The sequence below is a fragment of the Globicephala melas genome, chromosome 1 (genome assembly GCF_963455315.2).
Source record: "Globicephala melas chromosome 1, mGloMel1.2, whole genome shotgun sequence".
NCBI lineage: Eukaryota > Metazoa > Chordata > Mammalia > Artiodactyla > Delphinidae > Globicephala > Globicephala melas.
The window spans coordinates 9,248,754-9,261,868 of NC_083314.1; the positions used below are offsets into that span (position 1 = coordinate 9,248,754).

Sequence of the window (13,115 nt, forward strand, 5' to 3'; positions counted from 1 at the left end):
ATTTCCTTGAGAATTTAAACTATTTGTTTAAGTTTTTTTTTTTTTTTTTTTTTTTTAAGTACAGTTACATATAGACGTAGGAAAAAATCTCTGGGGATTTGTATGGCCCCCGGGGGGCTAAACTGAAAACAGTTTTCTTGGATGAGTTCTTAAATACAAAGGGGAATTAACTGCAGTATGGGTTTTTTCCTTTACCATTAAGGTAATGTTAATTCACTCATTCATCAAAGACCACAAAATTACTGTTTACCAAGTGCTCTGGATTCTGATAGGCTCTTTGGGAAATACAGTCCAAATGTAGAGAATTCAAGGTTCATGGTCGCTGCTGTCAATTCGGTGGCATTCCAGTGGGATGACAAGGTACACAACTGTGATAAGATTAGTATTAATACAAGGGGACCAATGAAGTTACTCGTTGTGATGAAGTACTGGGTGGATTTTAGACAACTATAGGAACTTTGGAGAGAGATATATATGCCTGGAGGAGTCTAGTAGAGACAGTTTTTGTGGTGTGATACTTGAGTTGAGCAGTGAACAAAGGAACCCTTGGGTAGCAGGCGAAGAACAGAGAGAACGTCCTGTGCAGGTGGGCCGTGTTAGCAGCGGCAGGAGAAAGTAACCCTCCACCCCCACCCCGCGATAGAGTCTGGGGATGAGTAATAGCAGAGTTTGTGTGTAGGATGCATGGAGAGAAAGTTCTAAGGGAGAAGCACATGATTGTTGATGCACCAGGAAGGACACGTTTCATCTGCGTAGTATTAATGCCCAGAATGTTTAAACTGAGTCTGACTATCCAAATTGTAGCACACTCTAGAAAACCACTGTCCCGGACCTTTAAAAATGTCAACATCATGAATGACAAACAAGGATGGGAGACTGTCCCAGATTAAAGGAGGTTGAAGAGACATGACATGTGTGACCCTAGATTGTAGCCCAGAGAGGAAAAGTAAAGTAAAAAAACCAAGGACGTTATTGGTATAATTGGGCAAATTTGAAAATGGACGTGTATTAGAAAATGGCATCGTATTACTGTTATATTTCCTGAGTGACATAATTGTATTATTATATAGGAGAATGCCTTCATTCGTAGGAGATTTGCATTTAGGGATGAAGTGTTATGATATCTGCAAGTAATTCTCAAATGGTCAAGAATATATTCGTGCACACACACACACACACACACACACGCACACACAGGCGAGAAACAAGTTCAGCAAAAGCTTAACATTGAGGAATCCAGACAAAGGGCCTATGGGTGTTTCTCTTACTATTTTTGCAACTTTTCTGTAGATTTCAAAATTTTCAAAATAAAAAGGAAGGGGAAAATAAGTTTTCTGTGAACATTTGGATGTTCATAATTTTTTTGTTTTACAACTTCTTTTATTTACTTGATACTCATTGAACATGTTAGTAAATGCCCTCAGGGCTATATCACTCAGTTTGTGCTGGTTATTTTTGTGGAAACATTTGCTTTATGATCATCATTAACACATTTTAATGTAGTGTGAGCGCATTGTATTCCTGAAAATGACTGGATAACTATGTACCATCTTTTCCCCGTTGAGTGATAGACTCATGTGACACAGCAGGCTTTTCAAAGGGTCCTAATCCTCACCACCATTATAGGACAACTTTTTATAAGCATTTTACTTTTTTTAGGTGTTCATGAAATAGTGTGGACTGATTCTCTAAGAAATAAATAATCAATACCTTTTTTTTTTTTTTTTTTTCGGTATGCGGGCCTCTCACTGTTGTGGCCTCTCCCGTTGCGGAGCACAGGCTCCGGACGCGCAGGCCCAGCGGCCATGGCTCACAGGCCCAGCCGCTCCCCGGCATGTGGGATCTTCCCGGACCGGGGCATGAACCCGCGTCCCCTGCATCGGCAGGCGGACTCTCAACCACTGCGCCACCAGGGAAGCCCCCCTATTTTTTATATATGTATTGTATGCCTATAACTTGGCCAAGTGCAATTCTTGGCTTCAGGGAATGTGTACAATTACTGATAATATATGCCTGGCCAGTTTACTCCAGGGCATGTCAGGCAATAGGGGATGATGATTTTTATGTGCCTCAGGAGTGATGAGAAAAGAGGTGTGCTTTTTCTGATGACAGTGAGATTTTGGAGAAACACACCTGGATGAATTGCATTGAGGCCAAAGATCTGGGCTGTTCCCAGGGAATTATGGCTTCCAGAAACTGCCAGCAATGGGTAATTCTCCTTATTTAGGGCTGTGCTGAGTGCCTTCCCCTTTAATCATTCCATCCGAAGAGCTTGGGCCATACCAGTTCTTTGGTAACGTGGTCTCTGCTGGCATCTGGAAGGAGTCACTTTTTAACAGGCTTTCCATCTGCTAAGATGATTAATGATACCTGCTCAAATGGCTAGAGCTGTTTTTCCTCGTGGAGTTTGTGGGCGTGTGCTGACTCATGCACCCTCTGACCCCATGTCCCCATTGTGATCTGGAGCATGTACTTCCAAGAGGACTGGTCAGGTGACTGCCAGGCTATACCCATGGAACAAAACCAAGTTAAATGTTGCACAACCTAAAAACTTGGCTGTGGAAGTGCCACACTCCAAATTATAAATCCATCCCTTTGTTTTTTTTTTTAATGAGAATTATCAGTTCGTTTCATCTGGTTTTACCTTCCATGGGGGGAAGTTAAGCAAATTCATCTCCCCATTCAACAGGGTCCAAATAATGCAGCCACAAAATTAAAGCAACATGGGCACTATTGTAAACTGAAATCACGGTTCACTTTACAATGTAAACCTGATAACCAAAAAGAATTGATCAGAAGGTGGATATGGGGTTCATTTATTTAAAACATTCAGAACCCTGATATCCCCTAAATTAGGATACAGAGAAATACAAAACAAAATAGTAAAACAACAACCACAAAACACAATCGTGAGGAAAGGTTTCACAGGACGAGATTTCAGGAGCTGACTGACTAACAGGTGGATCCAGTGTTCTGTTGACTGCAGAGCGTGTGGTGGACTAGATACGGCCAGGCTGTGGGGTGCCAAAGCTAGAATTGTAGCGAGTGCATTCTAGTGTGATCTGAGATGGAGTAGCACACACCAAAGAAGAGAATAAACATGGAAGGTTAGGAAAGTCAAGGTCTAATGATGTAGAAGAATGATTTTAATCCACACAATATTATAAAAAATTATTAAAGGATTTAATTTCAGAATGAAGTTACTGGGAACTTCAGGTTGAATAATTAAAACTGATTATTTCCAACTTGCTTTCCATACTTATTGGAAGTTTATAATGAAAGGTATACACATATATTTTAAAAGAAATTCTACAAACCAAGTCTCCATTTCAATGTTAGATATTGGAAAAAGAACAGCAAATTAAATCCGAAGAATATAAAGGGAAGAAAATGATAGCATAAAAGATTAATGGAACAGAAGAAACACACAATAAAAGAGATTAATAAAGTCAAACTTGCTAAATTGAAAAGATTAGTAAAATTGCTGAACCCTTAGCAAATGTGTTTGATGGTGAAAGATTGAAGACCTCCATCATATCAGAAACAACGCTAGGATGTGCTGTCACTACTTTGTGTCCTAGTACACTGGAGGCCCCAAGCAACGCGGTAAGAAAAAGACAACACTTTAATGTTAGCACAGTAGGAAATAGGCATTATTTGCATAAGATATAATCAAAAAGTTGAGATTTTATACATAAATAGTATCAACTAATGAGAGAATTTAGCAAGTGTGCTGATTTTAGCCAGTGTACAGAAATCATTGCATTTGCATATACCAGTAACACAAGTAGAAATTAAACTTGAAGAACAAGATACTATTTAAGGCAATATAAATAATCCAAATACTTAACTCTAGGTGCAAGAACTCTGTGTAGAACATTGTAAAATATTCTTTAGAGGAATTAAATACGATCTAAATACTATTGAATTCATGAATTGTAAGACTCAATCTTGTAAAGGTGGTAATTTTAAGAAAATTGATTAATACAATTCCATCAGAACCCCAGCAGATGTTTGTTGTTTTGGGGGTCTGGTTTGTTAGCTTCAGAGTGTGTGTGTGTGTGTGTGTGTGTGTAAATTGAAAAACCAGTTTTCATTTTGAAGTTGGGAGTCGATTTTTCTACAAGTCTCACACTTTTTCCTAGTGTCTTGAACAATGTGTAAACCCCAAGCACTGCACCAACAGCACCTAATGGTAAAATGGGCCCATTTGTGTATCCCCAGGTCTCCATATGCCCAGGTGCATGGTATGCTCACTATGATACCACAGTGTGCCTCTGCTTCTATTCTAATGAGTCATTCACTGCTTAATTCTCTTCTAAGTTAAGAAATCCATGCATGTGTCGTTGAGTGGTTTTGCTTTAAAGTTTATATAGGTCTGTGGTGGAAAATTGTGCTTATTAATTTTATGAAACTATTAAGTTCAAACAAATACATGATACTTTAACTGAAATTTGTGTTCTTACATATGAAGCATCATTATTCTACTTTCTTCATTGGTTGCTGCGACAGGAGAAACTGAAAAATATGGCTTCTACCCACATTCAAAAAGCAGATCAAGACTCTACTGCTTTGTCTGGTAAGTACTGATTTTCCACCGTGTTTGTCTGCCCTCTAGTGGTCACAGAGCAAAGTCCAAAGAAAAATTCCACAGGTCAGAATCAGATGATTTAGTTTTGAGAAAATATTATTATTATTTTAGTTCAGCCTGGCTCTCTGTGTAACGTATTACTACATTTAGAAATCTGGCACAGGTCAATAGCCTAGACATTGGCATACACTTGTACAGTGCTGTTATATATGGTGTTATCAAGTATGCAAGATTTTTAGTTCAATACTAAAAGACTAGTATCAAAATAATTTATACGTTGGTAAAAAAATAACAATGGAACCCAGTCAAAATGACAATTATAGATAAAAGTTTTGAACCCTCACACCCGGTGCTAAGCACTTTCCATACGTTATCTGATTTTATCTACACAGCAATTATGGAAGCAGGTCACCATTTTACAGATAAGGAAACGGGCTTAATGTGGCTAAGGTCAAATATATGACATCACTTATATGTGGAATCTAAAAAATAAAACCAACTAGTGAATATAACAAAAAGGAAACAGACTCACAGGTATAGAGAACAAACTAGTGGTTACCAGTGGGGAGGGGGAAGATACAGGTAGGAGGTTAAGAGGTACAACTACTAGGTATAAAATGAATAAGCTACAAGGATATATTGTACAACACAGGGAGTGTAGCCAGTATTTTATAATAACTATACATGGCATATACCCTTTAAAAATTGTGAATCACTATGTTGTACAACTATAATTTATAATATCGTACATCAACTATATATCAATTTTAAATGTTTTAAAAAGGTCAAATATAAACCATAATAATAGCTAACACTTTTAAAGCAACTTTTAAGTGCCAGAAACTCTACTAAGCACTGTGTTTATCTGTATTAGGCAAGGTTCAGGGTAGGAAACAGAAGCCTCTCCAGAGATTTAAAGTGGAAGTGGGTAGAGACAGAGAGTGCAGCCCTTACAGTCAGGGAAGGGCCAGGGAAGCAGGTTCTCGGGTGGCTGGGATGCCCGCCGGGATGACACAGGCCCAAGGAGCTCCCACCTCTGAGGTTGGCCCCGACATAAGGCCACAGGTCTCACAAGACTGAAAAATCCGGACAGTGGACTGGAACTCCACTGCAGGAAACCTCCGAGTTCTGACACCTTGCTTGCCAGCACAGACGGCTGAGCTGCAGGGACATGGCCTCTCGCTCCTGTCCAGCATCTGCCTCTGGTGGACAGAACACAGCTCACACCCAAAGTCCCTGCTGCCAGGGAGTGGGCCTCCCTCTTCTGGCCGCGGCGGACCAGGAAGTAGCATGGGAAGGGGTGGGGGTGGACATGGGGGCAACTGGCCACATCACACACAACGTCTTGTCCGTCCAGTCCCCACAGAGGCACATATTTTCGTTTCTGCAGCTTGGAGATGGGGAGTAGAGGCACCAGCAGGTGACATCATATGCTGGAGCATCAGGGTAGGAGGCTGTGCCTCTTTCCTCCCGAAGTACAGCACGTCCCACTCTCTTGATGTGACCGCACGATGTCAGCGTTCATTCCAGGTTAGAATAACGTGGAAACGGCGCCTCCTACACAACACGTCTTTCTTCATGTTTCATCAGGATGAGACCCAGATTCAAAGAGAAGTGAAGTGAAGATGGTGCTCTTCTGCTGTCTCCTGAGTGAGTTGACTGCCTGGGCTTGGGATAAAAAGACGTAAAATCAAAACGCAGCTCTCGGGGGCTTCCCTGGTGGCGCAGTGGTTGAGGGTCCGCCTGCCGATGCAGGGGGCACGGGTTCGTGCCCCAGTCCGGGAAGATCCCACATGCCGCGGAGCGGCTGGGCCCGTGAGCCATGGCCGCTGAGCCTGCGCGTCCGGAGCCTCTGCTCCGCAACGGGAGAGGCAACAACAGTGAGAGGCACGAGTACTGAAAAAAACACAAAAAACCCCGCAGCTCTCCTGCTCACGTTCTTGCGGGAAAACAAATGTGTTCACTAATGCTTGTAAGACTGCCAGGCACAGGGAGCTCGTGGCGTTGCTGGCGCTGGAATGTGGGTGCAGTTGGCATATTTGGAGGAATCGAGGGGCGGTACACGTACTCGGCGCAGAGGACATGGGGTGCTGTTCTTGACTGTCCAGCCGGGCTCGCCGGGCTGTGCCTTCCCTCCGCGTGCTCTCCAGACGCGTCCTCAGCTCCAGAGGCGGATGTGGAGCCACATCAGGCCAGTCTGACGACTCACCTCAAAAATGAGCGCATTGGTAGAGGACCCGTGGGGACTGAAAACAGAACTGCAACGTTGTGTGGTAACCGTCTTCGAGGCAGTCATTTCCTGACCGCTTTAGGTAATGCCCGTGACTCCTGTGGAGATTCCTGCGGGGGCGGGGGGTCCTAATTCTTGTCTCTTCTGAGGCACAGTTGTTCATATATATATGTGGGTATATATACGTGTGTGTATATATGTGTGTGTATATATGTATGTGTGTATACATGTATGTGTATATGTGTGTGTGTACATGTATATACACATATTTTTGCAAGGCTGGTTGAAAACAGTGGCCTTTGTCCTCATCCAAGAGTGTATTAAAAGCACTTGGGGAGGGCTTCCCTGGTGGCGCAGTAGTTGAGAGTCCGCCTGCCGATGCAGGGGACACGGGTTCGTGCCCCGGTCCGGGAGGATCCCACATGCCGCGGAGCGGCTGGGCCCGTGAGCCATGGCCGCTGGGCCTGCGCGTCCGGAGCCTGTGCTCCGCAACGGGAGAGGCCACAACAGTGAGAGGGCCGCGTACGGCAAAAAAAAAAAAGCACTTGGGGAGCTTCTAAAAACCTCCTAAGCTAATGCTGTGTCCCGGCGGTTGTAATTTAATGCATCTGAATGAACAGAGTGGGGCTCAGAAGTGCACGTTTCGAAAATTCTCTGGCGTGAGTCTAAGCTCACCTTCCTTGTGAATCATTAACCTAAAATGGATAGCGCTGTGATCTCTTCAGGAGAAACTGAAGACAGAGGCTCTGTGTTGTAATGACAACTTGAATAAGATTAAGTCATGAGCCAGCGATGTCACAGTTTCCTGGATTAGAAATAGCTTGTTTGAATTTTAGGAGCTAGAGATTTAATAGAGATTTAAAAGTGTCAGAATCAAGGATGTAATATTTGTAGGGAAATTAATTCTGGCCTTTTTGAAAGGTGCCTGGCATTTTTTTAAAAGGGAGTGCATGTAAAAGATCTAAAGCGCCCTCAAGTGGCTAAACTCTAAATTACATTTTAGTGAAAAGATTTGAAAAAGGTGAGTAGAGAGGAAAGAATTCTTTGGAGTCCAGGATTTTCTTTCCTTTTTTAAAATAAATTTATTTATTTAGTTTTGGCTGTGTTGGGTTTTCGTTTCTGTACGAGGGCTTTCTCTAGTTGCGGCGAGCGGGGGCCACTCTTCATCGCGGTACGCGGGCCTCTCACTGTCGCGGCCTCTCTTGTTGCAGAGCACAGGCTCCAGACGCGCAGGCTCAGTAGCTCTGGCGCACGGGCTTAGTTGCTCTGCGGCATGTGGGATCTTCCCAGACCAGGGCTCGAACCCGTGTCCCCTGCACTGGCAGGCAGATTCTCAACCACTGCGCCACCAGGGAAGCCCCAGGATTTTCAATTCACAATATTAGAAGCTGCGATTTGAAAAGGAGATGTGGATGCCATGAGATGTGTCATTTAGCTGAAATTTCCTCCCAAAATTGGTGGTGAATTATTTCCATCCCTAAACCTCAGGTGCACTAGAGATGTATATCACCTTAGGAAGTCCATATTTCACTTGCAGTTTTGTTTTCTTATTGTAACCTGGACTGGCCTCCTTAGACTCACTTTCCATTGAAATTCACCAGGATTATATCATCTGGGTTGACACAGAGGAATAATCACATATTTTTGTAAGCCTGTGTTTATAATGAGGATTATGGATTTATTTATCCAACAAATATTAATTTAGGAGCTATTCTGTGCCAGCATTACTCTGGACATTGGGATTACAGTGGTCAACTAGACAGAAAAGATCTCCATGCTCAGGGATGTGTGTGAGGTGTGTGCAGAGAAGACAAACAAAGACCCAAATCGCACCCAGCCCAACTCACCATCACCCCTTCATAGGAAACGCCATCCATGCAGATCATCTGACGTGCTTTGAGGGGACTAAACATGGAGGTGGGACGGAATCTCATGGGTGTGCTGGCAGCTTTAGGTAGGATGGTCAGGGATGGACTGAGGTGAGATATGAAAGAAGTCAGCTGTATGCAAAAGAGGGGAAGAACAATCAGGTAGAGAAAGAACAGGAGGGGAAGAGCCAAGCGTGTTTAGGGGAAGAGTACAGAAAGCAGAAAAGCCAATGCGCAGGGAGGAAAGTAGCAACTGGACCAAGAGGAAGCAGCTGCTAACCAGACCTTGACCGCTGTGCTGTATCCGAGCTAGTGAGCCAGCCACTGGAGGCTTTTAACAAGCGGGATGCGGAGTGAGTCAACTGGATTTGCACTTTTGTAAGTCACTCACGTGCCATGGGGAGTATTGACTGGAGAGAGGCAAGGGGAGAAACAGATCAGCTAGGAAGCAATAGCAATAGTCCAGGCGAGAGAAGATGGTTGAACTCAGATGGTAGAAATGGAGATGCAGAGAAGTAGACAGGTTCAAGTGCACAGGTTTGCGAGGGGAAAATTGGCAGGTCTTGTTAATGGCTTAGATGTGAGGGATAAGGGAAGGAGGACAGAGGATGACTCCGGAGTGTTTGTCCAGTGTTACAGGGTGGAAGGAAGTGCAGTTTATCATGATATGTAACACAGAAGCAGAAGTTGGCTTAAGGTGGGAAAGCACCTTTTGGAATTGCTACCTTTGAGATGCACGTGGCATATATGCTAACATGTCAATAGGCAGCTGGCTCTAAGAATTTAGAGCTCAGGGCAGAATTAGGAACTGGGCCTGTGCATTTGGCACTCATAATCTAGTCATATGCATTATTTAAAGCCATGGAAATGAATGAAATTATCTAGTAAGAGGTTAGAAAAACACAAGTAAGCTGAACTGAACCTGGGGAATTCTTACTTTTTGAGGTCAGGTGGCAGCAGTGAAGTCATCAGAGGTGGCTGAGGTGAGACATGGAGAAAAGCAGAAGAGCATGAGGTCGCAGAAATAAAGGTGGTATTTCAAGGAATGAGTGGCCAAGTACGTGAAATGCTGTTGAGTGTAAATTAAAATAAGAATTTACAAATGTCTACAGAATTTGGCAACATGGAATTTTTTGAGACCTTGACAACAATTCAGTGCAGCGGTGTGGAAGAAAGCCAGATTAGAACAGACTAAAGAATGATTATGTAACATCATCGAGAAGAGATGTCAAGTAGAAACTTCCAGGAATTGTGCTGTAACAGGGGAGCAAAGAAATGGGTGGCAACTTGACATTTTTCAAGTAACATCTGTTTCCAAGTTGGGTTACAAAGAAATGTTTTCATCCTTACTGGATCCGCATCTTAATAGAGAAAAACATCAATAGAAAATTGATGATGTAGGAATGAAGTCCTTGAGAAAGTAACAGGGGTTGGCAACCAGAGTGCACTTGGAGGAGCTGGTCCTTAAACGGGAAAGGGGCACCTTTACACCAGCAGGAGATGACAGAGACCATGGCCATAGACATGGATCATGTTCATCTCCAGCTAAGGTCACTTGACCATCTTAAGAATCTTGTGTTTTTGAGTTACAACATCACTTTTTTTTTTTTTGCCAGAATTTCTTTGTGCTTTCCAAAATTTGGGAAACATCGGGCTAAATAAACTTCCTTTACTCTGGGACTTTTCAGACTCTTTTTTAAATTAAAAAAAAAAGTTAAGTTTTTTATTGGAGTATAGTTGATTTACATTTACAATGTTGTGTTAGTTTCAGGTGTACAGCAAAGTGAGTCAGTTATACATATACATATATCCACTCTTCCTTTTTTTTTTAGATTCTTTTCCCATATAGGCCATTACAGAGTATTGAGTAGAGTCCCCTGTGCTATACAGCAGGTTCTTATTGGTTATCTATTTTATATATAGTAGTGTGTACATGTCAATCCCAATCTCCCAATTTATCCCTCCCCCCCACCTTATCCCCTGGTAACCATAAGTTTTCTACATCCATGACTCTACTTCTGTTTTGTACATAAGTTCATTTGTACCCTTTTTTTTTTAGATTCCACATATAAGCAATATCATATGACATTTGTCTTTCTGTGTTCGACTTCACTCGGTATGACAATCTCTAGGTCCATCCATGTTGCTGTGAATGGCATTATTTTGTTCTTTTTTATGGCTGAGTAATATTCCATTGTATATATGTACCACATCTTCCTTATCCTTTCAGACTCTTTGATTTGCTTATGTGTATTGTAAATTTCCAGAAGGGAATTTATAGAATGCAACATTCTCCAAACCCATTTGACCACATAAATCTTTTCTCCTGAAGTATTCTTTGTACTTTGGAAGAAGATTTCCGAGGAACATACCTTAGGAGATCCTGAATAATCAAAAGGACTAGAGTTTCTTTTATTAAAATTGATTTCTAAAAGGCATTTTTCTTTATATCGTTTCTCATAAACCCCATTTTTTTCTAGCCCTCATATGAATTGAAAAGAAATGAGATTATATGGTAAATATGTGGGCATATGCTATTTTTAGCCAGTTCCTGACTTTTCCTTGATAAACTGAACAGTAATAATGTAAGCACTACTTTGTATCTGATATTGATATAGTTGGATTCATCGCTACCATATTTGTTACTGTTTTCTATTTGCTGCCCTTGTTCTTTGTTCCTGTTTTTGTCTTCCACTCTTTTTCTGCCTTTTGTGGTTTTAATTGAACATTCCATGAGATTCCATTTTCTCTTTTATTAGCATATCAGTTATACTTCTTTCTTTAACTTTGTAGTGGTTGCCCTAGAATTCTCAAGATATGTTTATAATTAATCCAAGTCCATGTTGGAAGAGCACCACACCACAGACAGTGTGAGTACCTTCTGGTAACAAAATAATCCTAATTCCTCCCTCCTGTCCTTTGTAGCATTCCTTACTTTCATTTTGTTTATACATAAACATCCTTAAGCACATGTGTACTTAATATACATACATCAGCATATGTAACCAAATACATTGTTGCTGTTATTTTCAACATACTGTTATCCGATAGATCAATTAAGAATCAGAGAAATAAAATAAAAGTTTTTATTTTACCTTCACTAATTCTTTCTCTGATGCTCTTCCTTTCTTTATGTAGATCCCAGTTTCTGACCTGTGTTAATTTCCTTCCCTGTAAGACTTTTTTTTGACATTTCTTGCAAGGAGGGTCTCCTGGCAAGAAATTCCCTCAATTTTGGTTTGTCTGAGAAAGTATTTCTCCTTCACTTTTGAAGGATAACTTCCCAGGGAACAGAATTCTAGGTTGGAGGCTTTTTTCTCTCAATACTTTCAGTATTTCACTCCACTTTCTTCCTGCTCACATGGTTTCTGAGAAGGTGTTGGATGTAATCTGTATCTTTGTTCCTCTGTAGGTAAAGTGTTATATTCCTCTGGCTTCTTTCAAGATTTTTTCTTTATCTTTGATTTTCGATAGTTTGAAGATGATACGCCTACATACAGATTGTGTTGGTGTTTATCCTGGTGTTCTCTGAGCTTCCTGGATCTGTGTTTTGGTGTCTGACTTTAATTTGGGGAAATTCTTAGTCACTATTTTTTCCACTATTTCTTCTGCTCCTTTCTCTCTTCCGTCTCCATCTGGTATTCCCATTACATACATGTTACATGTTTGGTGGTTGTCCCACAGTCCTTGGGTAGTCTGTTCTGTTTTCTTCAGTCTCTTTTCTCTTTTTGGAGGTTTCTCTTGACATATATGCAAGCTCAGAGAGTCTTTCCTCACCTGTGTCTAGTCTACTAACAAGCCTATGTAAGGCGTCCTTCATTTCTGTTACAGTGCTTTTGATCTCTAGCATTTTTTTTCCTTTCTTTCTTATGATTTCCATCTCTCTGCTGACATTGCCCATCTGATCTTGCATGCTGTCTGCTTTACCCGTCAGAGCCCTCAGCGTATTAATCACAGTTGTTTTAAATCCCCTGTCTGATAATTCTAACGTCCCTGCCATGTCTGGCTCTGATGCTGGCTCCTTCCCTTCAGATTATGTTTTTTGCCTTTTGGTAGGCATTGTAATTTTTCTTGATAGCGGGACATGATGTACCAGGTGAAAGAACTGCTGTAAATTGGCCTTAGTACCTTGGTGGTGAGTGGGAGGGGAAGCGTTCTATAGTCCTGTGATTAGGTCTCAGAATTTAGGGAGTGGAGGCCTCTGGGCTATGAGCTTCACAAGTGTTTCTCAGTTTTCTCTCCCCTCTTAGGTGGGGCAGGATGGCTAGAGCGGGCTGCAGTTGGGTATTTCCCTTTCCCCCAGTCAGTTAGGCTCTGATAATCTCCCATCAGGCTAGGCTCTGGTTAACTAGTTTCACCTGAGGGCAGCCTTTTTAAGAAAAGAGTGCTCTGGTGTATTTCAGATGGTTCCTTTTCCCCTCCCACT

General features: G+C 41.9%; 1 protein-coding gene across 1 annotated transcript in view; it reads left to right on the top strand.

The window, feature by feature from the left end:
• LOC115867756 (uncharacterized) overlaps nucleotides 1–6,214 on the top strand; it is a 303,449-nt gene extending 297,235 nt beyond the window's left edge. The window contains exons 12-13 of the mRNA XM_060289897.1: nucleotides 4,513–4,579; nucleotides 5,982–6,214. Of these exons, the coding sequence (XP_060145880.1) occupies nucleotides 4,513–4,579; nucleotides 5,982–6,214 (300 nt within the window). The remainder of the gene's footprint in view (nucleotides 1–4,512; nucleotides 4,580–5,981) is intronic.
• Nucleotides 6,215–13,115: the final 6,901 nt, after the last annotated feature.